Source organism: Leptonychotes weddellii, chromosome 15 (genome assembly GCF_054177405.1).
Source record: "Leptonychotes weddellii isolate Sample4059 chromosome 15, ASM5417740v2, whole genome shotgun sequence".
Classification (NCBI taxonomy): Eukaryota; Metazoa; Chordata; class Mammalia; order Carnivora; family Phocidae; genus Leptonychotes; species Leptonychotes weddellii.
In genome coordinates, this window is record NC_138383.1 from 13,845,624 (window position 1) to 13,869,534 (window position 23,911).

Genomic DNA, 23,911 nt, shown 5'->3' on the forward strand with positions numbered 1-23,911 from the left:
ACTCTCAGAGATAGTCCGATCCTCTCTATTAATAATCGCCCAGGAAAGGGGCAACTGGCCTTGTGGGGAAGGAATTCTCTGGGGAAAAAGAGAATTTGACAGTCAAGCTTCTGTAAGGACTTTGTTCCCCCAGCTAGTTAAGACTAATGTTATCGCCACTGTCATCACTAGACTTAACCTGGGCTTGGTTTTTCAGGACCATATCTCCCCCTGGCCTTAACAGTGAATGTGAAGCAGGTCGTTCCCGGGGAAGAGTCTGGGAGAAGGATGGGGCACCGGGCAGAAGGCATCAAGGACAGTGACAAGTTATCCAAAGATCAGTGATTGATGGCAGGTTCTAGGTCTTTCTGGAGCCTTTCCTGCCCAATTTGGCTAAGCCACAGCAGATGGACACGAGGGATGGAGTTTCTGAGTTTCTTTTGGGCCCCCTCAATCCTGGCAGCAAGGACCTCCTGTCTCCATGAGGGTGTGGTGTGGCGGTGTAGTGACTTAGGTGAGGAGGAGGTCCGATGCCACCAGACTTGAGGAGAGCTCCAGAAGCTAAATAATCCAGGGACCCCTCAGACGCCTACAGGAAAAGAGGAGCCTGCGGTGTAAGTGACCCATCCTACTTTTCCTTCTAAAAGGGCGAGGAGGATGCTTTGCTTAAGTGACCTCTTCTTAAGTCACCAGTGTCTCTTTATGCTGTCTGTTCTAGGGGTTAAAATGTGATTGAGAGATGGCAGAGGCTTCTTGGAAGAAGTGCCATTCTCCAGCAATGCGAAGGCATTTTCCTCCCAAAGTAAAATGTTCTAGATCTCCATAGCCCTCAAGATTTGCCAGTCTCAAGTGGACTTCTGTGCTATGGGAGCCATCCCCAAAGCGTGTCCCTCAAAGTCCTCAGGGATAGACACATTTGGGTACATATGCCCCAGGATGGCCTACATTGCCTTGGCCAGATTTTCGGAAAAGAGACCTCTTGCTCGTCACCCTCTCTCTCTCTCCTCACCTGCTGCTGCGTTTTGCCCTTGCTCTTGCATAGTAAGCTTCATAAGATTTCGGTTTCAGCTCCAGGGCCTTAGTAGCAAATTCCTCCGCCATTCCAAAATCCTGTCATTACAATAGGTGTGCAAATGAGTCATTGAAGAGATATGAAAAATAGACAATTTGGGAATAAAACAGAATATATGTACATTTCTTTGACATTTACGGATGGAACACCTGGGATTCTTGACATGCCTGGCATGGCTCTAGCCATGTGGCCCAGACTGGAAGTTCCTTCTGCCTTTGCCCTGTGTGGCCCTGCAACAGCTCCTGGGAATTTATCTGCCCAGAATCATTAAAATACTTTTAATGTGCCTTCCTTCTGCTTTTCTAAGGAAGCTCCTTCCAGCCCAGAAGCCAAATGTGAACCCAATGCAGCTCCTGAAGTTGGAAACCTGACCCCTTGATACACATGCGCGTAGGAAGGCAAACACAGCCATGTGCCTCTCACGGGGCCTCAACCTACCCCCCAGCTTCCTGTCGCACCCACTATTCCTCTGCTTCCTAAGGGGTGAGTGAGGTCCAGCAGGATGAGGTCTGTGGAAAGGAGAGCTGCACTGACCATGGAGACTAGATGGGGTCGGGGCACCGGACGGACTTGGGTTCAGTCCTCTGGTCGGCCACATAGCCCCTCACAGGGGCTGGTGTGTTTTCTCATCCATACCTACTTTGCAGGTGGGATGAGCGTGATGACGCGTTCGAAAGCCCTAAACACCATTTCTGGCACATAGCAGATGCTTAGTAAATGGTTTTTTCCTTCTCTTAACTGGTTCCTTACTTAGGAAGCATTTAAAACAACAACAAAAATACAGTAAGAGAGGGCCCTGGCTGTGACTGGCGTTCGTGCGATCACCTCATCTCCTGCTCACTGAGGCTCCCTGGAGGAGCGTGGTCTCATCTGTCCTCATCTGAGAACCCTGGGAACAGGGGCCTGGGGAACAAAGCCATCGTTTTAAAGATACCCCTCCATACTGAGCTAAAAGGAGAGTTCTTTCTCTTCTTTCATTCAGTGTCAAAGCCTCAGGACAGCACAGTAACCTCTGGTGACGCGTGTGATTCCAGAGGCAGAACAAAGGCCTGGGGCACAGGTGGAAATCAACGAGGGAAAGTAACGAGCCATCTCGGACTGAAGAAGGCAGACCTCAGCTGCTTCGTACAGTGCTGGTCACGGGAGCTGCCTGCTAACTGTTCTGAGCAAGTGTGGAGCTAGAGAGGGAGCATTCCATCTTCCGGGAGTCATCATCTATCACTACTCTGTTTCCGATCTTATCTTTTAATGTTTTTCTTTTTCTTTTGGACAATCTTCATTTCTGGCAAGATGAGAATGCTTTTGAGAAGTAGATTATTTGTTTAAGCAAAAGAGAAGGCAACGGACTGGCACTGGCTCCGGAGGGTTGTCTCATTCTCACTGGCTGGTGCCCCGGGGGACCCTGGGTACCGCTGGTCTGGTTCTGTTCCACAGAAGAGCCTCACTGCCTTCCCCTGGGGCATCCCCTTCCCACAGGAACCGCTACCCTGGCCGCACTCTCCTCAGCACCGTGGGGCAGCGCTGCCTCTTCGGGCCATAACTGTGTTCTCTGGGACACCCAGGCTCTTCTCATTGCCAGGGTTTAGATGGAGGATGCGAAGGTCGCACACACAACCTCTCTGGACTTGACAGCGGACCTCTTGCCCCTGCAGCTGAAATCTCACTTCCGCACAGCTGAGCTCTCTACTCATCGGCATTCTTTTTTGGGGTGATTTGTTTTTAGCGCCTGAGGAACTGTGAGACTTCAGGCAGGGGGTTATCAGAGGTTCCTGACACGATCTCAGCTATTCCCAGTCTCTGAGAAAGGATTCTTGGCCTGGGAGCATCTGCATGTCACGTGAGCAGTGGCTGAGGGCACCAGACACTGTTCCTGCACGGCAGGCAAGAAGGACCAAGGACTACTTGGGGGGTAACAGAGGGCCAGGAAGAGTTCTAAGATTCCCTCTGTGACAAGAAGGGACACGGCATGCTGGAGTAAAAAGATGAGGAAAGGAGCGAAAAGTTCAAGATTAGCCTTTGAAATAAACCTTGAAGTCCATGGTCCTGAGTCCTCTCTCCAGCCCTTCCTTAAGTGACTAGGGGTCTACTAGAAAGGAAGGGAGTGACTACAATTAATATCTACTTGCAGCTAGAATTCTAGCCACCACCTGCTCTCACATTTTCCCAAAGACCAGAAAACTGACTTGGGGGTAGGAGACGACGATGATGGTATTCTAATCACTTTCAGTGTGAACTAAAAATTCAGAAAGCACCAAAAGTGCCCACAGCATTAACTTTTTCACAGTTTAATATACGGATTGTGCTTAGACTTGATTTCTTTCAAATTGCAAATGTCAGTGCTCTGTGAAGGACAACCAAGTTCCAAATGGGGCCAAGAACGATTTTAGGGGCCTGGTAAGAGCCAGTGAGTGACGTGGGCTGTCAGCTTCCAGGGCCGTAGAAAGCAGCTGGGAGGAGAGGGACTTACGTTCATTTTCCTGCGACATCGGGAGAGGTTGAGGAGGAGAGACACCTTTAGTTCCCGGAAGGTTTTCAAGTCCTCACCAAACCCTTCTCGAGGGAATTTCTTCAGGGCGTACTGGTAACGCTGGGCAGCCTCCTTTACTTTACCTTTCTAATGGGAGTACAAGATGGCAAAACACACAGTTGGTCTGCTGAGCAGCTGAGGTCTGGCCCCGCTCCCTTCCTCCTCTCTGCAGTGATTATTAAGTTAGCCCTCCCAAACTCCAGCCTGGGGAGGAGGGCTGGCCCCACTGGTGAGAGCAGAGGGTCCAGTCTTTTCAACAGGAAACTCACCTGGCAGGAAGGGCAAGGTTGAAGGGGATACCCAAGGCACAAGCCAGAGAACCAACACCTGGAACCCCCAGCTTCCCGACCAGATTCCCAAGAGACTGATCTTGCTCATTTCAAAGGAGCTTTTTCTTAACCTGATCTCCTTGGGACACATATCATTTCCTAGTCCCAACCTCTCTAGAGTTACTACTACTTCTTTACTTTTGGCTTGCCTGGAAAACTCTTCCATTTGATGCTCCTCCTTGCCAGTCCTCTAGAAGAGGCCATTCTCTTCCTCACAAAGGAGGTGGGAGCTAAAACGGTCTACCCGTTGCTTCCCTAATCTCAATGCATAAAGTGGTATGTCAGTGTTCCCGTTTTTAGAAAAGCCTCGGGGTAGGGTGGTGGTAGAGAAGTTTAGAATTTGTGATTCATCTGTGTAGGAGGGGACTTTCCAAGATGAAGTAAATCTATGACCAATTTAGGGACCTGGTAACAGGGGCCCTGAACTTTCCTTACATTTTGTGTCTGAAAATCTATCAGCTAATAAATACATATATACATACACACATGAATAAATAAAAATAAAATAAATGAAAATCTCTCAGCTGAGCTCAGAATGATGCAGGAGGCATCTCCCATTCATTTAGCTGATCTTAATCTGCTGTATTCCTTCTGTATAGCAACTCCACCAGGGAGTCCAATCTTTTCATTTTCTCTTCAGCACCTTTCATTAAGGAGAGATCTGCAGTCTACCAAGGTAGAATTCTGGGTGGGAACAGTAGTAGCTCTGCCTATTCTCATTAGGAGGTAGGACTCCTTGTGTTGGAATATGAGAAGCTATATTATAACCAGGGCTTAGATTCTTGAGAGCAATGCTATCCCCAAGTCCATAAATAGGACACCTAGAGTTAATGAGGCCCTTCTTGGAAGTCATGTGAAATCCTGGGTGGGTCAGGACTCGAGTTTCCTAGAAGCCCAAGATTCCTAGATTATCATGACATTACACAGAGCATCCTCAGGAAACACAACTCTTCCCCCAGGAACTCAAAACATTCCTTACACAGGGGTGGGTAGAAGGTGGTAATAATGTGCTTCATAATCATTTCGCATCTTTGGGCCTCTGATATTTCAGTGAGGTTGGATTTATGTTTACCTTTAGGAGAAGAAGACGCTGCTAATCTTAACCAGATAACTGTGACATGTGATCTTCTTCTTCATTTTTTTTTTTTTTTATTTAAGTAATCTCTACACCCAACATGGGGCTCTAACTCACAACCCTGAGATCAAGAGTCGCAAGCTCTTCTGACTGAGCCAGCCGGGTGCCGTGTCATGTAATGTTCTTTTGGGATTTCCTACAGGCCACGGGAGAGAGTCTGTGTTAGGGCACTGGAGTCTTCAGCTTGAACTGTGACTACAAAAAGACTCCATACTTTTTTTGTTGTCATTCAGTGAGTGACTTTAAGAAAATCTTATAATCGCTATTTGTCTTGCTTTCCTTATCTTACTCAGGGATGTTGACAAGCTATTATCACTACAGACTTTTAAATCTGTATTTATATATTAAATATGAAAGCAAAGATCAATGTCTCTTTCTCACAGACTAAAAAATAGCTGTACTACATAATTTTACTTTACTTGTCCCATGAGTTTCCAGGTCCCACTTAGCAGATTCCACGCAGAATCTAGGTAACTGCCTATAAGTGACCAGATAAAATTAGGTCTTCAAGTTGATCAGCTGCAGGCTTATGTAGGCCACTCTTGCTCTCTTGTTGGGAAATTAAAAACTCAGGATGGTCTACGTAGGAGCCCATCATTGAGGGATGGCATTCTCCCTTTGCCTCTAGAGCTGAGGATGAGACTGTCAAGACTTTAGTAGATTCTACAGGTAGAGAACAGTCAGTGGCTGCTTTGAGGAAACTGTTCCTTCCTCCCCTCACCTTATAAAACATGTCCCCCTCTTCCATCAGCTTGCTCAACAGGATGATCATGATGTCTGGTTTGGAGGTGGCCATCGCCCATGTGGCTGGACCTGTAGTGTACAGGATGCATGATGGGTAAAAAACTCAGACAATGTAAGGGTGTCAGGAAGCTAGGTGAAAAAAACATCCTGGGGGATTTCTGCTGAGAGAACAACTTGCTCATCGTTTAGACCTGGGAGTATCTTAGGGACTCCCACTGCCAAGAAGCTGCGCTGGATTTGTATTCACCTTAAAATAAGAACATCTGAACTGTCTGAGCCTGCACCACAGGAGGGCAGCAAAGCCTGCCAACGTGTTGTATTTGGGCAGGCCGTGGCTTAGTCTGGAGTTGTTTTAAATGAGGTCATTGCGAGAAAGAGTTTACATTCAATGTCACCAAGAGATTTAAAAAATCCAAAAAGGGCAGTTTATTTTAGAACCCGGGACTCAAAATCCCTAGCTGTTTAGTCTCTTAATTTAAAAATATGTCCTTTGCAGAAAGGGGAACCATTAAAGATTCTAAAGGCTCCCTTAATTTTAAGTAAGTATCGAATAGGCCTCCCTGGGATTTACTTTGAATCAGGAGCACAGTTCGAATGTCAAAAGACGTGAAACAAGCCAACATGACTGAGGACTACTTTACCCACAAAGAGAAAGAAGAGGTTAAACTGATTAGTTTATAGACGCCTGAATTATTTACCAACTAAGCTTTTCAGGGTTAGTTATCAAAAGTTCAAGTTATTCTCTACAACAGTCGTTAAAAAAAATCTTCTTTTAAGGTGAAGTAAATTAAAAGATTAGAGGTGTAGGGAACTCATGCAGGCTAAATCAAAGAGGAGAAGGCAAAGCTGACCAAGCCATCAGACCACGCCTGATGCTGACAGCGGTGAAATATACCTCGTGGGCGACTCGGTAACGTCTGACAACCTTCAAAGAAAGGAGAAAACAAAAAGTTGTAGGAGAGGAAAAAAAAATGGATGAAGGTGAAAAAAAAAAAAAAAAAAAGAAGGAAAAAGCAGCAGTGAGAGGCAGGCAGCAAAAAAGCCAGCACATCAGCCAGCCCTCGCCTACAGGTCTGTGGGACGGGGGCGCGGGCGGGACGGCAGCAGCAGGGACCAGAGAGTCTGAAGCACATACAGAGCAGGGGAAAGCAGAGGCTCACGGCAGTGCGGGGACCGAGGATGCTCACGGGTGGGGCTGGCACAGAGGCGCTGGCCCGAAGACGTGCTTAAGGTTAGAGCAGCCTCGTGGCTAAGGCGACCAGGGGCACGGCAGATAACCGGGTGATTCTGGACACAGAGTAGTGGCAACCATGGCTCAGAGGGTGCTTTCTCTGGGCCAAGAGCCTTTCCATTCACTTGGACAACAACTGGGCCAGGGCAGGGGGGGAACTATACACATTCACACCAAACACCCAGGGCAGCCAGACCACTGGACCAGTCTGGCCCCCGGGCACAGATGGCCAGGACCTTCTTCCTTTCTCCTACCTATCTTGGCTCCTTTCTTCAGAAGAGTGACAACAACAGAAGTGTTCCGGCACCCCACTGCTCGATCCAGAGGGCGCATTCCGCTATAGTCGACGTGCTCGATCATGGCCCCGTGATCCACCAGGAACTGGACCTAGGACATGGATCAAGCAGAACAGTTAACACAGGGCAATGGCTCCGCCTGCCCCACTGAGGGCTCTGGCTGCTGCCTGGACTTGATTCAACTGCTGGTCTGAACCAGGCCGGGTAGGTAGCCATGGGATTTCAGGCCATACTTGTACTCTTGGTCTTTAATGGTGTTTTGAATATTCCTGTCCTCTAGCAATTACAGGTCCAAGAACTTTCTATCAGGAATCATCAACATGTTACTCTACCCTTAACCCCCGAGAACATTACGGATCGAGAACCTTCCCTGTCCCTACCACCCAAAGGCCCGTGTAAAGGCACTCACCACCTCGGCATCACCGTAGAAAGCTGCCAGATCCAGTGGGGTGCGGCCGTTCTTGTCAGCGTGGTCCGTAGCAGCCCCATTATCCACCAGAGAGCGCACTACTGAGAGATGACCCTTCAAACAAGCCCAGCTGAGGGCTGTCAGTCCTTCTTTGTCCATGAGAGCAATGGAGGCACCTATAAGAGCCAATGTAGCACAGGGCTGAGGAAACACGCAACACGGGGCCATCCAGAGCAGGAGGGAAGGCTGGTACCGAGACTGCACGCTCTGTCGAAGCACAGTCATGTTTGCTCCCACGTGGGGAATCTTTTCATTCCTGCCTCACTTTTACTCATTCTCTAGGGACCATCCCAAATCCCCCCGTTTCCAGGAAGCTTCTCCTGGTTCACTGTTTACCTCGTCTTGAATGTGCTTAACACATGTCACCTTATTCTGTTCTTAATCTTTTTTTTATGTATCCTACTTACATGTAATAAATTCTCAGTGAATGCTTTCAGAACTCAGCAAAAGTCTTCCTTTTGTAATAGTATAAACTCCTGGAGAGATTCTCATAAAACAGAAGGAGCTCAGTCCATGTTTATCCCTGGTGATAGCACCAGGCCACGCTCTCTCTCCTTAGAATGTGGGGGAGATGAACTCATGGGAAGAAACTGAGCCCAGGCCACAAGGAAATTCAGAGTTTAATTAAACTTGTCAGCCTTCAATGATCCCATCCTCACTCTCTTAGCCTTTTTGATATTCTACATGTTTCTCTTCAGTGTTCCTATGTTTTCATCTGTAAGGATCAAGCATACTCGATACACTGTTTTGTAATTAGTCTAAAATTCAATATATATTTGGTTCTTAGCCTAGACTGTAAGCTCTTGGATGGCAAAGGGACTATCATTTCCTTGCTAGTTTTGAAGAGTACCTAAGACATTCTTTTCACACCGTTGACATGGCACACTAACTAAATTAGGATCAACTTACTGCCTACAGAACACTTTCCAGGCTGCCTCCTCAGCTGGACAGGGGTCAGATGTCAGATCAAGCTTAGCATGTGCCACAGCTAGGCTCAGGGTCTACTCAGCAGTTCTCTGGCCTACCATGTTTTTACTCCTAGAGGTCAGACAACCGGACCCTGTGGCTTCCCACAGCAGGATGAAGGGCTGGAAGGTACCATACCTTTAACCCTGATGACAGCCATTTATGTACTGGGTTCTCTTTTCACAATGGTATAGTTTACAATGAAAACATCGACTCTTAACACATAATGAATTTGAATGTGGGAGAGAATCTAAGGAGTTTTCTCAGATGGACCATCTATAAATTCCCTGGACAGAGCCTCCAACGGTAGAAGCAGCAGGATAAGAAGGTTCTGGATGTATATTACAGATAAGCTGGTTTTCCAAAGATAAGGAAAGCTGGAATTTAAGAAATTAATAGGAGATACATATGAAATAAACCCATATATTCAAAATGCGTCCAAAATTCAATATGTAATCTTCCCCTTCTCTCTCTTCTTCCCATTGCAGTTAGTGGAATCACACGTCTTCCAAACATCCACTTTAAAACTTCGGAGTTATCTTTAACTCAACTGTCGTTATTTCCTACATGTAATTACTCTTTATATCCAAAATCGTTTTTGTACTTGGCCCTTCTGTTCTATTCTAACAGCTACCGCACCTGGATTAGAGCCTCGTTACTTCTCATCTATCACAGTGCTTCCTACCGGACCCCCCAGCCCACTATAATTCCTCCAATCAAATCTACTGTTCACACCCCTGCCAGAGGGATTTTTTTTTTTAAAGCACAACTCTGGCATCAATTCCCTTTAAAAAAATCTTGAAAGGCTCCCCATTGCCTTCAGAATTAAGTCCAAACCCTCTTTTAGTCTGTTCCTTTTCACTTTCTTTCCACATACGTTTCCAATTTTACTTCCCAAGAGCCCTCATGTACTTTACCAGACAACTTGAGTTATTGCCCCAAACCTGTTGTGTGCTGGATCTCCTCCTTGACTTTTCATTCACGGCCCCCTCCCTGAATACGAAACTTTTTTCCTATTCACCTTTCAAAGTCTGTCCTTTCCTAACTCAAATACCTTTATCAGAGAGCACTTAGTGTTCTCTGCTTTTCAGGTATTTATCTTCGTTTCACCCCCTCCTTGCCAGATTACAGAGTCTCGGAGGGCACAGATTACGGTGTATTAGTGAAAATCACTCACTGGCACGGCACTGGTATAGCGTTCTGCAAGTAACAGCGGCTGAATAAAGGTTTGTAGGATTTGTTGATTTAGTGGAAGTCTCTGATTTAAGTGTGAAAAAATGAAATACTGAGGATCCCTGACTTATGATGGCCTGACTTAACAATTTTTCAATTTTATGATGGTGCGAAAGTGATGCGCATTCAGTAGAAAATGTCCTGCGGATTTCGAATTTGGACCTTTTCCCAGCTAGTGATGTGTGGTGCAATGCTCTCTTGTGATGCTGGCCAGTGGAAGTGAGCGGCAGCAAACCAGAAGCCACACGGCCATGAGGATAAACAACAGATACACTTAGGACCATTCTGTTTTTCACTTTCAGTACAGTATTCGATAAACTACATAAGATATTCAGTACTGTTATACAGTAGGCTTTGTGTTAGATGATTTTGCCCAACTGTAGGCTGATTTAAGTGTTGTGAACACATTTAAGGTAGACAAGGCTATCATGTTCCATAGGCTAGGTGTATTAAACGCATTTTCAACTTAAGATATTTTCAACTTACAATATTTTAAATTTGGGTTTATCAGGACGTAAGCCCATCATAAGTTGAGGAAGATCGGGAGTACAAAGACCTGCATGTCTGCAGTGGTAAGGGAGAACAAATCTCTGGAATCTCTGTCTGATAAGCTTCCACGGGCGTGTGCCAGACACTGTGCAGTGATCCAAAGGTTATCAGTGGCTGAAGAGGTCTTGCCTTTTCCAGTAGACTTGGGTTGTTCTGGGACATTTATTCCTGCCACATCTTATCCTGAGAATCTAGGTACACCCCCTATCCTCCTCCAGCCCCCTCTTGGCAGAAGTAAGGATAGATATCACGAAACCAGACTTGTTTGTTGGCTTGTATTGGAGAAGCAAGAACCACTTTGCATGCTGGGAGAGCGGTTCTCTGGTTCTGACCCAGCACTGCGAGTCTGAGGCTGTGGAAACAAACAAATCTTCTTTGGAGGATACAGCTAAAGATCCAACAAATCTTTGAGCTTTTAGTTTGAAATCTTAGAAGAAACCTCGCCTTCTTCTTAACTTGACTACCCTAAGTTGTGCCGGCCTGGTTATAATTCTTCAGGAGGTTGCCTTGCTTGAAGTGAATGTGCCCACAGATATAATTATAGATGTTTAGGTCCAGTTTACTAATAGGGAAGGCTAACTGGAATGGAGTCATTAGGCTGGTCACGATCACACGATCTCCTACTTCATGTAAACGCTCAAAGTCCACTAGATGGTACTGTAGAGTCATCAGTGACTTGAGTTTTCCTTCTACAGAAGTCCACCCTCATTCACTCCTATTTTGCATAAGTGACTGAGGTCAGAGCAATCAAAAGGAGCCTGAAATGCTTTTGAAGGTGGTGTGACTGCAATCTCTTTATTTCTCATTCACCAGGAGTACGTGAATGTTATGTCAAAAGGAATTTATTACGGGGCGCCTGGGTGGCTCAGTTGGTTGAGCGACTGCCTTCGGCTCAGGTCATGATCTTGGAGTCCCTGGATCGAGTCCCGCATCAGGCTCCCTGCTCGGCAGGGAGTCTGCTTCTCCCTCTGACCCTCCCCCCTCTCATGTGCTCTCTCTCTCTCTCATTCTCTCTCTCTCAAATAAATAAATAAAATCTTTAAAAAAAAAAAAAGAATTTATTACAATAGAAGATAATATAATATCCTGATTTCTCAAATAGGGTCCCACTGTCAGCAATTGTCTTAACCTCTGTTTGCCTCCTTTGGATTACAAGAAAAATATTAGTTGTACAGGAATTGATAAAAGTTAAAGAAAAAACAGTCCTTGGAAGATGAACATCTATTGAGTGTATATTAGAAAAAAAAATCAAAGTTTGGAGATTACAGATTTGAATTAGAGAATTTAGAATACAAAGAATATCAGAATTAAAGGGTCCCACTGTATATAAGAGCAGAGGAGAGGAGATGGACTTTCACATTTTAACCAACTAGATTCATAATACATATTCTTTTTTTTAAAGATTTATTTATTTAGAGAGAGAGAGAGAGAGCATGCACGCATGTGCACAGGATGGGAGGGGCAGAGGGAGAGAAACTCAAATAGACTCCCTGTTAAGCAAGAAGCCCAATGCGGGGCTTGATCCCAGGACCCTGAGATCATGCCCCGAGCTGCAACCAAGAGTCTGGATGCTCAACTGACTGAGCCTCCCAGGTACCCCAATAATATCTATTCTTTTTTTTTTTTTAAAGATTTTATTTATTTATTTGAGAGAGAGAATGAGAGAGAGAGAGCACATGAGAGGGGGAGGGTCAGAGGGAGAAGCAGACCCCCCGCCGAGCAGGGAGCCCGATGCGGGACCCGATCCCGGGACTCCAGGATCATGACCTGAGCCGAAGGCAGTCGCTTAACCAACTGAGCCACCCAGGTGCCCAATAATATCTATTCTTAACATCTCTTAGCACCCATCACTGGAAATCATGAGTTCCTTGGACTATTATAGGCACTGACCATGCAACTCTGGCATGCCAAGACTGACCTTGTGCAAGTAGAAAGTCCACAGTTCCCAGATGGCCTTCAGAGGCAGCCATCATCAGGGGAGTACGACCTTGCTTGTCTGCCATGTTGACATCAGCTCCATGGGTGAGTAAAAGATCAACAATCTGCAAGTGCGGAGAAACAGGGACGAATGAGCCAGAAAGAGCTGCTGAGTAGACACGTGCACGTTGTTCCCTGCACCGGGGGATCTCCTCCTACTGCACAGGTAAGTCAGCTCTCCATGTAGCTTTCTACCGCAAGGGTCCCTCTAATTCCTGCAGAGTCCTAGTACCATGTGATCTGATCTCGGACTCTCTTAAGGACAGCCAAATGAGAATTCAACTCTGAATGTTTGACTCGGCCCCTAAGTGAAAAAGAACTTAAGATACCAAATGCCAAGATGTAGACTAAACAATCCCACAATGGAAGCTCCAACACAAGTCACTACCTTTGCCGGTGCCATTTTATTGACCTGTAGGGGTTGCTAGTCTGCCTGTAGTGAGTATTTATGACTGAAGCAAATACAACAATAAAGTGCCTCTGATAACTCTTTTATACTGTTTGGCTTCTAGAGCCTTTTTTCTACACAAATACTTCTAAAGATTCTTACCAAGCTGCTTTCTTTTCCATCCTAAGTGTATAAATTAGCATTTATCCGGAATTCAAACATCTGGAAAGATTGCATAGCTAGAATTTACATACACCACGTTTTCTTAGCAAGTTTGAGACATCTGCAAGATACCTGTTAGCAGGGATCTTTTGGGATATGAACCTTCCAGAGGACCTGTGAATATGTGGACCTGTGATATGTGAGAAGCAGGTCACTCCATGACCACGCCAGAAGTAGCTAGTCCTTCTATACAATATAGATCATGATGATGATTTTTTTTTAGAGATGGGCCATGATTTTGAATGTTAGGTATCTTCTCAATGAACGAGAATACTAATAATAAAGGCCCAAGTCCTCAAACCCGATGACTGCTGAGTAACCCAAACTTTGTGATTTTTTTTTTTTTTTTTTGCTCTCTGCTTCAGAAGTTCCTGTCTAGAACTCACCCCTACCTGAGGGACTGGAAGTAGCTACCCTGCTTACCTGCCAGTGGCCCTGGCGAACAGTGCTGAACAGGGGCACTGCCCCTCGGCGGTTTGGCTGGGCCACTGCTGCCCCCTGTTCCAAGAGCAGACGGCACACCTCCAGCTTGCCCCTTCCGGCTGCAGCTGTCAGTGCTAAGGGCAGAGAACACAGACTGAGAACAGGTGGGTCTTGCCCTCCCCAGCCCTCTGTGTAAGCATGGCAGTGTATCTGTGCTTGATTAATGTAACTGCTACTTTACCTCCAAGGATGATATTAGCTACTTTTGCCATGAAGGAAATTTTTAAAGAAAAATCATGAATAAAACCATGTTCTAGTGGGCTTACAATATATGGAGACAATTGTAATAATACATTTATTAAAAATCACCTTTGATTAAACTTACTTGGTTTCATTTTTCCTATCCAGACTGTCTTCCCTACTTTTGACTTACCTCTTTTTTTGGTATCTCTTCTTAGCTACAAACCTTTCAGGGGTGTGTACGCGTGGGGGGAATGTAGAGAGAAGGGCCTTGCAGAGTAAGGTTTTTTTGTTTTATTTTTAAAGTATTTATTTAAGATTTTATTTACTTATTTGACAGAGCGTGAGAGAGCACAAGTAGGGGGAGCTGCACAGGGAGAGGGAGAAGCAGGCTTCTCGCTGAGCAGGGAGCCCAACATGGGGCTTGATCCCAGGACCCTGGGATCATGACCTGAGACGATGTTTAACCCAGGTGCCCCAAATAAGGTCTTCTTTAGAATTAGCTAGGAACCACTTCTGGCCAACCTCTACTCCTGGGCCCTTAAACCTAAAGAACCAAAGCCAGGAATGGCAGTCTCAGGTTCTTGGGCCAGTTTTTTTTTTTTTTTTCTTCTCCATTAGTTGAGAGAGAAGTTTCGAGTACATCCGCAACCATTTTCGTATAAGGGTCAAACTGTTCAAGGTAATAGTCTTAAAGATGAGAGAAGAGGTATGACAAAGGCTCTTCTGAATATAAAATAATGGAGTCACCGATAATAAAAATAGCTATAGTGACTACAAGGGACACAACAGGGAGAAACTTAAACATTCTTCGTTTTGTGCTATTATCAATTGTATATGATCTCTGAGAGAGTGGAGATTCATGAGTGCCTATTTCATTCTCTGAGCACTGTGTCAACAGTAGCATGAGGGATTTGGAGATAGATTTTCTACTAAGTCCATACTGGAACAAATATATACATATATATTTCATTTGACCATGGCATCTCAAATGCATAGGTTCAGTGTTTTAAAGAATGGAGGAGGGTGGGGAGGACGGTAAACACTGTTAGAAGGTGGCAGGAATTATGCTTTTAAAGAAAGAGGATAGAGAGCTTTGTTCCCAAACTGACTTGGACACCTGATGTGGTGGCCAGCAAGTCCTTCCTTGATCATGGCCACCTACTCCAATGGCAAATCAGAAAAAGATAGTATTTGGCAAGTGCAGATAATATTTCAGTTTGCAAAAGTTCGTAGCTAATCAGGAAAGCAACTGAGATTCAAATCAAATGGTCACTTGAAATTTTTTTCATTCAAGGGCAACTGGTGGCATTTTGTCTTTGGGCTTGGTCAAATTCATCCACAACTGATTCATATGCAAAGTCAAACTACCTGTCAAACCACTAAGATAAGCCTTCAAGTAATCTTTTCTTTCTTCAAGGGTAAGAATTTATGAAGGAAAATGTAACAGTTTTAGAAGATATATTTACTCAAACTAGATGTGTCTTGTCTTATGTGTATTTTCAGTTTTATTTTGGAACTCTTAACAGTGGCATTTCTGTCCTATGCCTCACAGCAGGCCAGAGGTTTATCTGAGGTGAGGGTCATTTCCAAGCCCTGAATGAGTGAGTACAGGTATTGATGGGTATGATTATTTACTTGACTAAGAAGTTTTGTGTCTTGTTCCTTACATCAAAGTGATCTTTGCCAACTTTATATATCTTTTTTTTTTTTTTTAAGATTTTATTTATTTATCTGAGAGAGACAGAGAGAACACAAGCGGGGGGTGGGGGCAGGGACAGAGGGAGAAGCAGGCTCCCCCCTGAGCAGGGAGCCTGATGCGGAACTCGATCCCAGGACCCTGGGATCATGACCTGAGCCGAAGGCAGACACTTAACCGACTGAGCCACCCAGTGCCCCAAGAACCCAACTTTATATTTCTAATAGTTCAGAAAAAAAAAAAACCCAAAAAACTACAACACTTTAATTCTTGGGTCAGAACACAAGGGTAGCTTAAGAACTTGACTGGAAACCATCGTGTCACACACCTTAGTTTACATGTGTATATATAAATGAGCTCTCAGTAAAGCTGGAACAAAAATAACCTGACTGGGGTCGACACTCATTAGGAACCATAAGAATCATCTTGTTGGTACACGAAACAAATGATTTGGAAAATTTCTAACTCTTACTTTCTGATTCCATTTAAAGTAGCTATGCAGCAAACCTCGCTTTTAATGCCCTGTGTATGGTGGGGGGAGGGCAAATACATTCTTTTTCACAAAAGAATTTGTAGCCTGATGGAGAAAATATTGCCAGTATTTCAGAATCAAGCCTTTCACCAATGATGCCAGCTCATAGAACACTGCTGAAAACTTACAACCAGTGCCCATCTTGAAAGCTAAAACTTCTATTGTTCACTCTAACCTGGAGTTATATTGCTCTGGCTGGCGCATTTCAACTCACTGGATAACACATTTATATGAGAGGGAATGTTCCATTTGGTTGTTTTCTTTGTTGTATCATCTCTGTTGCTCAGGTTATGATGTAACTTGGTAGGAATCTCCAGCTGATAGCTGGACATGGTCATTAACACAGCTGGCCAATTTCATCTCAGAACAACACAACTATGTACAATGGGATCGGTACTTTTTAAAAAATCCAAGAGCAAAAAACTGCTTTGGCTGGATTTTATGTAAGTCTTATCAAAAACTGTTAAAACTTTCTGAAAGAAAGAAGATTAAGGTAAAGTCGGTTCTGTAAAACAACACACTGGTTCTTAGAGAAAACACAGCAGTTTGGAGCCAAATCTCTTCCTAAGAGACCAGTAACAGAATTTGTTCCCTAGCTTGTCAGCAGCTGATGAGATTATCTGACATAAATGGTCCTTTTTCAAAGCGAAACATCTAAGGAGTCTGAAGAGGCAGACAGGATGCAGCTCAGAGTTGGGGAAATAGCCAAAGTCGGCTTGGATGGGTTGGGGATACTAAACAGAATGCGGCAAAGCAAATGGTTCTGTTTATCTATTTTCAACTGTGAAAGAGTGTAGCACAGACAAGTCATGCAAGACCAATGAGAGACAGGTGGCTGGGGAGACATAAACTGATCACTGCTATCCAAAACGTTAAACATTTATTGAACTATTTGTCAGACACTGTCTCTGCTCTCAAGGAACTCAAGGTTGAGTAAGGATAACAGACAAATAAAAATTACATTGCTATCGAGTGTATAAGTTGTATGGAGGTAACAGAGGAAGAAGTGTCTGAGAAGGTCTTCAGGAAGAGATGTTCATCTGAGCTGGATGCTGAAAGAGAAAGAGAAGACTGAGAGCAGGCCAGGCACAGGGAGAGCACGTACAAAGGCACTGAGGTGGGAGACAGCAAGTTTATTGTTATTGGAGTTACCGGAGAAGCCAGGCAATAGATAAGGCTAGAGATCATGACTGGTCTTCTTAGGCTACACTAAATAACTTCATTAATGGTACAGGTGGTCAATAAAGGGTGGTAAGCAGGAAAGTGACATCAACAAAGATCACTCTGGTGGAAGTCACAAGGGAGATGAATCACGAAAGGCTGACAAGATCAGAGATCAGGCAGTTGCAATAACGTAGGCAAAGGATGGTAAGGGCATGAGTTATGGGTATCTTGTTTATTTTGTGAACTCTTGCTTCTTTTGGGTCATAGGACGGTTCAGGCCCTCCAGAATTGCTAGATGATTTTTAATGCTGGTCCTAGTCTAAGCTCGTAAGACAAGGAAGAAGAGGGAGTGGTGAACAATCTAATTGCTTTTCTTCTGTACTGTTCCATAAGAAGTCTGTGAAAACCCTATGGGATGGGAGGGGGCCAGCCAGATGGTGGAGGCTGGATGTAGGCAGATGCTATCTGGAAGAATAAAGAGGCTGAAAAAGAAGGACAAAAGCAACCAGGATATTCTAGTGACCACCTTTTAGAAAATCCGCTCTGTAAAAATTACATCTCAATTATTATTTCACTATAGGCTAAGATAAATTTCATTGATTCTTTTTTTTTTTAGATTTTTATTTATTAATTTATTTGAGAGAGAGAATGAGAGAGAGAGAAGTAGAGAGCACAGGAGGGGGGAGTGTCAGAGGGAGAAGCAGACTCCCTGCTGAGCAGGGAGCCCGATGCGGGACTTGATCCCGGGACTCGATCCTGGGACTCCAGGATCATGACCTGAGCTGAAGGCAGTCGCTTAACCAACTGAGCCACCCAGGCACCCAAATTTCATTGATTCTAAGATGCACTTTTTTCCCTTCATATTTTTTTTAAATTTTATTTTGTTAGTCAACATTCATTACATCATTAGTTTTTGATGTAGTGTTCCATGATTCATTGTTTGCATATAACACCCAGTGCTCCATGCAGAACGTGCCCTCCTTAATACCCATCACCGGGCTAACCCATTCCCCCCAACCCCCTCCCCTCTAGAACCCTCAGTTTTAACATCTCTGAAACTGGGATGCATCTTGTGATTGCTGTGATAATAAAGAACTGTGTCAGTTTAATAGGCTGAGGCTTTCTTTTTTTGTAGTGGCACATAAAATAATGGCCATATAGTTTCCTATAGTTAGTGGTGTCTTAGATTTGATACAGTAAGTGGTACAAACTGTTGGGAACATCACAACCTTCTGATTTTCCTTAGGTAAAAATTGTGTTGTTTAGACCAGGGCTGCAGGTCACAAACCTTCCTTCTCTAAACAAGGGGGACATGTGTAAGATTTTGCCACTGGAGAAAACATCACAATTCACTGGGTCATTACACATTTTAAATGATTATGTGCTATAAGGTAGAAAGGAACATGTATACTTAGTAACTCTATCACGATAGATAGAAAAGCAACTCATAGTCTGTTCTTATTAGTGGGGAGGTATAGGGACATAGCACAAATATTATTTCCTAGAAAATTTCCTGAAGCCAAATAACGGTTTATAGATCTATAAATTGTATTACAGATGCATTTCATTCTAGCACTATTTAAACAGCATTTTATGTTTATAATGCTGAAATTATTTCATATACGTATCAAGTTAAACACAACACAATTCTGATTACAAGCCAACTGACATGAAGCTTTGATTTTTTTACAATCTTGAGATATGGTACATATTTAAATAATTACTGTAACAAACTTTGTTGTGCACGTTAAAGTGAGATATTTAAAAAAGTCCTGAGGCCATAAAATTTTATTCTTTTTTTTGAGGAGGGGGGGAGAGAGAGAGAGAGAGAGAGAGGTGCAGAGGAAGAGGGAGAGAATTGCAAGCAGGCTCCACACCCAGGGCAGAGCTGACACGGGGCTCAATCTCACAACCCCGAGATCATGACCTGAGCTGAAATCAAGAGTCCGAAGTCTAACCGACTGAGCCACCCAGGCACCCCCATAAAGTTTTATCCTAATAAGAAATTCATATCAATAAAAATAAGTCTTCTACTTAGTTCACTCCCCTTCTTGAACATTGTTAAGAAATCCTTTCAAGTACAGCACTAGAATATGTTTGATATTCATCACTATGATTGCTAGCCTTATAATTCCTATCCATACCCTCATCAGGCCATACTCCTTTCCACCCTCCCCTGAGGTTCCACGTGCACGGCTGGCAACGGGAGCCTGTTGGGAGGTTCAGCAACACTGTGCCGGGCAGGGCCGTGCTGACGGGAACCGTAAAGCACCATGCCCCTTCTGCAGCTCTCAGTCACGATATACACGCTCCAAAACTGCTGGTGTCCTGGTCAGTCCCTTCCCCAAAGTCTGGCCTCTGGTTTCCCGCAGGGAAGAGTCCCAGAGATAGCAGCTGTTTCCAGCTGCACATTTTCCTTTAATCTGTCACGGGCTCTGAAGCTGCAGCTGCCTGACATCTGTTCCCTTTGGTTCTTACAGAGGGAGGGATAGTTGGAGAAGCAAATTCCTGAGCTTTGGACCATTCTACCTCATGTTAAAGAAGCTGTGAACGGAAACATCACAATCTGATAGGTCGTGATAAATTTTAAATGAATTCAAGTGCCTCCTTTATTTTTAATAACACTCTGACTCTAACTAAAAGACACACCCTCTCTGTTTAAGAAAATATTCCCCCTAAGTTGGCCATCTCAATATTGGTCTGGCAAATATGACACATATCTGTGGTGACTCTACAGTTTTCATTGCCCTGGTTTCATAACAACACATAAAAGGTTACTAATGTTTCTCCAGATGTTCCAGTTTACACTTGGGGGAAAGACAACAATCATTTCCTGCAAAGGCCACAAGGAAGAAGCTTCTGTTTCTGTAGTAAGTACCAAGCAATATAGACATCTCTTGGCTACAGATCAAGAGGGACTGCATGGAGCTATGCCTTATAGGGTGGTACCTTCATTTTGCATCCAGATAGCAACTTTACTCAGTATATATCAGTTTAACCACATCAGACACCATGATGCCATGATAACACTTGGTTAAGCCAGAGGTGTGGATAAAAATTTAACCTCCTGGTTTACAATTGCAGGTGGAGTTACTTTGATGGGAGAAATATTTATACCTAACTGCTACAAGAATCCCATAAAAGAAGAGAGAGGCCACAACTATTTTCTGCTCTAGTTTGGCACATTGTAAGGAAACTTTCAGTCTTTTACAATTATTTGGAAACAAGAGCAGGGTAAAGTTTTGGTTGAAAGACGACTCCGGTGCTAATGATTTGGAGAATCCAAAGGGAAAGAGGATTGGAAGAAGGACATTGCTTGACTTTTTACTTTGGCTGAATCAATCTCCAGTACAAAAACCATAAGACGGAGACTGCCAAAGGTATGCCAGAGGAAAAATCAGGGTGTGAGATGCAGAGTATCTCCACACGAACACAACACATTAATGAGAAAAGGGAGTAATGTCCACGAGAAGTACCTGTCTCTCCCCAGAGACTGTCAAAACTGTTGATCTGTGCTCGCTCTACTTCTTCTTCATCTTTTTCTGGAAGATCAAGTAGGTAGGAGACAATCTGGAACGAGAAGTTGTATCAGTTCAAACTTCAGGTGGGAAACTATGCTACCAGCTCTGGCCCGTGAGGTTTGAAAGATGCCTGGATGACCCAAGTGTGACGCAATCGCTTGCACACAGAAGAAACCAGAACCGACTATCCCAGCAAAGAAACCCAAAGTGGCCATGATGAATATTTGTTTTATCAGGTACAGTTTATACATTTCTCTTGAACACAACTCACTTACACAGCATGTGATTTTTTAAAAATTATTTATTCCTCATCTTTAAGTTAAAGAAGCAAACCCTCATCCTCCCAATAAAAATACCAATAAAGAGAAAAAAACCAATCAATCAGTAAAAACCAGAAAACAAATATGGAGAAAACGTAGGGCCTCTATTTCATCAGAGTAGAGCAATGATCTTCTTTTTTCTGCTCGGAAGTACAAGGACTGCTTTGGGGATAATAAAGGGAGAATGACTATTAATATTAAAGGAAAGCGACAGCTCTGTTTCCAGGAATTTACCTGTAGAGAGAGTTTAAAAACCTACAGATATTAAAAATTCCAGTTTTACTTAATATTCCCTTGGTGACATACGAAGTCAGTTGGCAGGGGAGCTGTTTCACCGGTGAGCCAATGTGTTCTGGTCCCTGAAAGCGGAGCATTACATTTTCAGGAATTTTGTAAGCCGGTTATTAGATGAAGATGTTTATTAAAAATTAAATAACAAATTATATTAAAAACAAAGTAAAAAATAAAATCTCACGACTTCTTAATTATTTAACTACACTCTATCTATGCTCTTGAGGTTATTCATATGTATTGTGTTGTATGGTGGAAACAGCCCATCACGGTATGTACTCCTATGCATCTCTTCGCAACATCACAATGGCAGCTCCATATCAGCCGTGGTGGGAGCATTTACACCTTGGAAATTGGCAAACATTATAAATCAAGATTTGATTCAGTGCTAATGCTCCAAGAGGCTCCAGTTTAATGAATATGATTTGTATGAGGGTGAGAAGTAGTTTAACACAGATCATGTATCAGATTTAATGACAAGAAAATTATTGGGAAAAGAGCAAAAAAGATCATCTATAAATGATCAAAGAGTTGCAACCACAGGTTGGCTTCAGATATAAATTTCACAAAAATCAAGCATTCCATTAAGAGTACTGTATATTTCATTATCTATAAACTGTGCTACATGTTCTTCATATCAGTAAAATTTATACTAATTTTTTTAAAAGAATTTTTAATTTACTTATTTGACACAGAGAGAGAGAATACAAGGACGGGGAGTGGCAGGCAGAGGGAGAAGCAGGCTCCCCACTGAGCAAGGAGCCCGATGCGGGGCTCGATCCCAGGACCCTGAGCTGAAGGCAGCCGCTTAACTGACTGAGCCACCCAGGCGCCCCAAATTTATACTAATTTTAAGTATGTATGTATGTACACACACACACACATACTTCCGCTCTACTACACAACCCTCCGGGAACTGGATGTTCAGCATTTCCTAGCAGTTATCAGTTCCATACATTTGTTACTATATAATTATTATGATTAGTAAAACAATTCAGCAAAAATATTGTTTGTATAGTGTTTAACAGCTTACAAAGCACCTTTCATACCAGCTGTGTAAAAAAGAATATATGAGACTAATTTTACTGATGAGAAACGAAGGTTCTAAGAGATTAGGTAAACTGCCCAAGGTCCAGAGCGAATGAGTAGTAAACTGGGACTCCAACCTAGTCCTTCTGAGATTTCAAATGTGGTGCTCTTCCCATTCCACACTGCCTACCCATGTGAGCACAGGTCAATAAATAATCCCCAGGAGCTGAGTGTCACTGTCTATTAAATAAGGGTGGCAAGATGGGGAGGAATTGGATTAGATGATTTCCAAAGTTCTTTTCCACTCTCAAGGGCTGTATTCATAATTCTAGATATGCTGGTATTTGAGAATTCAAGCGCTTCATGGAGTTCAGTCTCCTATTCCTCAAAACAGTGACCAAAACGCTAATCCACATTAATTAGGCAGCTTATTTTGTAATAATGCCACCCTTTTCCCCCTGTTTCCTAGGTCCTTCAATACACAGCCTGAAAAAAACTAAAAACCCTAAACCTTATCACCTGCTTTCTTACCTCCGTGTACCCCATGCTGGCTGCAGCAATGAGGGCCTGCTGGATGGCATGGCTCTTCTTAAATACTCCTTGCTGCTGGCCGGCCATCGTCCAGTCACACTGAATCAAAAACTTGACAACCTCCAGGTGACCTCGGAGTGCAGCATGGACCAAAGCACACTGCCCATTCTTGTCCAAATGATCCACCTAAGGGGAAGGACAGAGAAATGTATGTGAACAAAGATTTGTGGCCACGCTAATCCAGTCACATTGGTCCACTGCACATGACTAGACTAGAGAGAGTCATCCCTTCCCATACCCTGAATCAATCTCTGAGAAAATCTAGAAAATTCTCTCCTACTCAGGCTAGATCAGTGCTGAGCTCGAACTCTGGTAGATGCCCCTCAGGGGAGAACCTCTTTTCATAAGGTCAGACTTTTGTTTTCACAGAAAAAGGAACCAAAAAACCAAAACTCCCAGCTCCAGCTCTATTTTCCTGAGGTATATTCTCCTTTGTCCTCAAACAGTTCTTTTCAGACCAAGATTTGAAAGACGTGTAGCTCTGCTGGCACAAAAAAACTGTCTTTGAAATCATGAAAGGGAAGAAAAACATTTTGAAGCTCAAATTTTTTGGTCTTCCAAAGAAGCAAAATACCTCATATCATGAATCATACTTTTTGACCACCAAGCTTTGGCAGAGGCTACTTTTTTCTTCCAGTGGGAGGGCAGAATCTCAAAGATCTGGCCAACATGGCCAGAGGTACTTGGAGCTTAATGCTAGACTATGTTCCAATAGTGGCTTTTATGGTTGCAGTGTTGGTTGCACGTTTAGGTTGAAAGAAGAGGCTGGTTAAGATCGATCTACCAGGGCGCCTGGGTGGCTCAGTCGTTAAGCGTCTGCCTTCGGCTCAGGTCATGATCCCAGGGTCCTGGGATCGAGTCCCACATCGGGCTCCCTGCTCTGCGGGAAGCCTGCTTCTCCCTGTCCCGCTCCCCCTGCTTGTGTTCCTGCTCTCGCTATATCTCTCTCTGTCAAAAAAATAAATAAAATCTAAAAAAAAAAAA

The 23,911-nt window shown here is 43.8% G+C and overlaps 1 protein-coding gene across 1 annotated transcript in view; it reads right to left on the reverse strand.

Annotated features, from left to right (window-relative positions):
• The window catches only part of TANC2 (tetratricopeptide repeat, ankyrin repeat and coiled-coil containing 2), a 318,672-nt gene that overhangs the window by 8,239 nt on the left and 286,522 nt on the right, over positions 1-23,911 (reverse strand). The window contains exons 18-27 of the mRNA XM_081805955.1: positions 22,868-23,053; positions 20,652-20,745; positions 13,541-13,674; positions 12,449-12,572; positions 7,723-7,898; positions 7,272-7,404; positions 6,682-6,711; positions 5,764-5,855; positions 3,519-3,665; positions 989-1,089 (exon numbers count right to left, since the gene is read on the reverse strand). Of these exons, the coding sequence (XP_081662081.1) occupies positions 989-1,089; positions 3,519-3,665; positions 5,764-5,855; positions 6,682-6,711; positions 7,272-7,404; positions 7,723-7,898; positions 12,449-12,572; positions 13,541-13,674; positions 20,652-20,745; positions 22,868-23,053 (1,217 nt within the window). The remainder of the gene's footprint in view (positions 1-988; positions 1,090-3,518; positions 3,666-5,763; positions 5,856-6,681; positions 6,712-7,271; positions 7,405-7,722; positions 7,899-12,448; positions 12,573-13,540; positions 13,675-20,651; positions 20,746-22,867; positions 23,054-23,911) is intronic.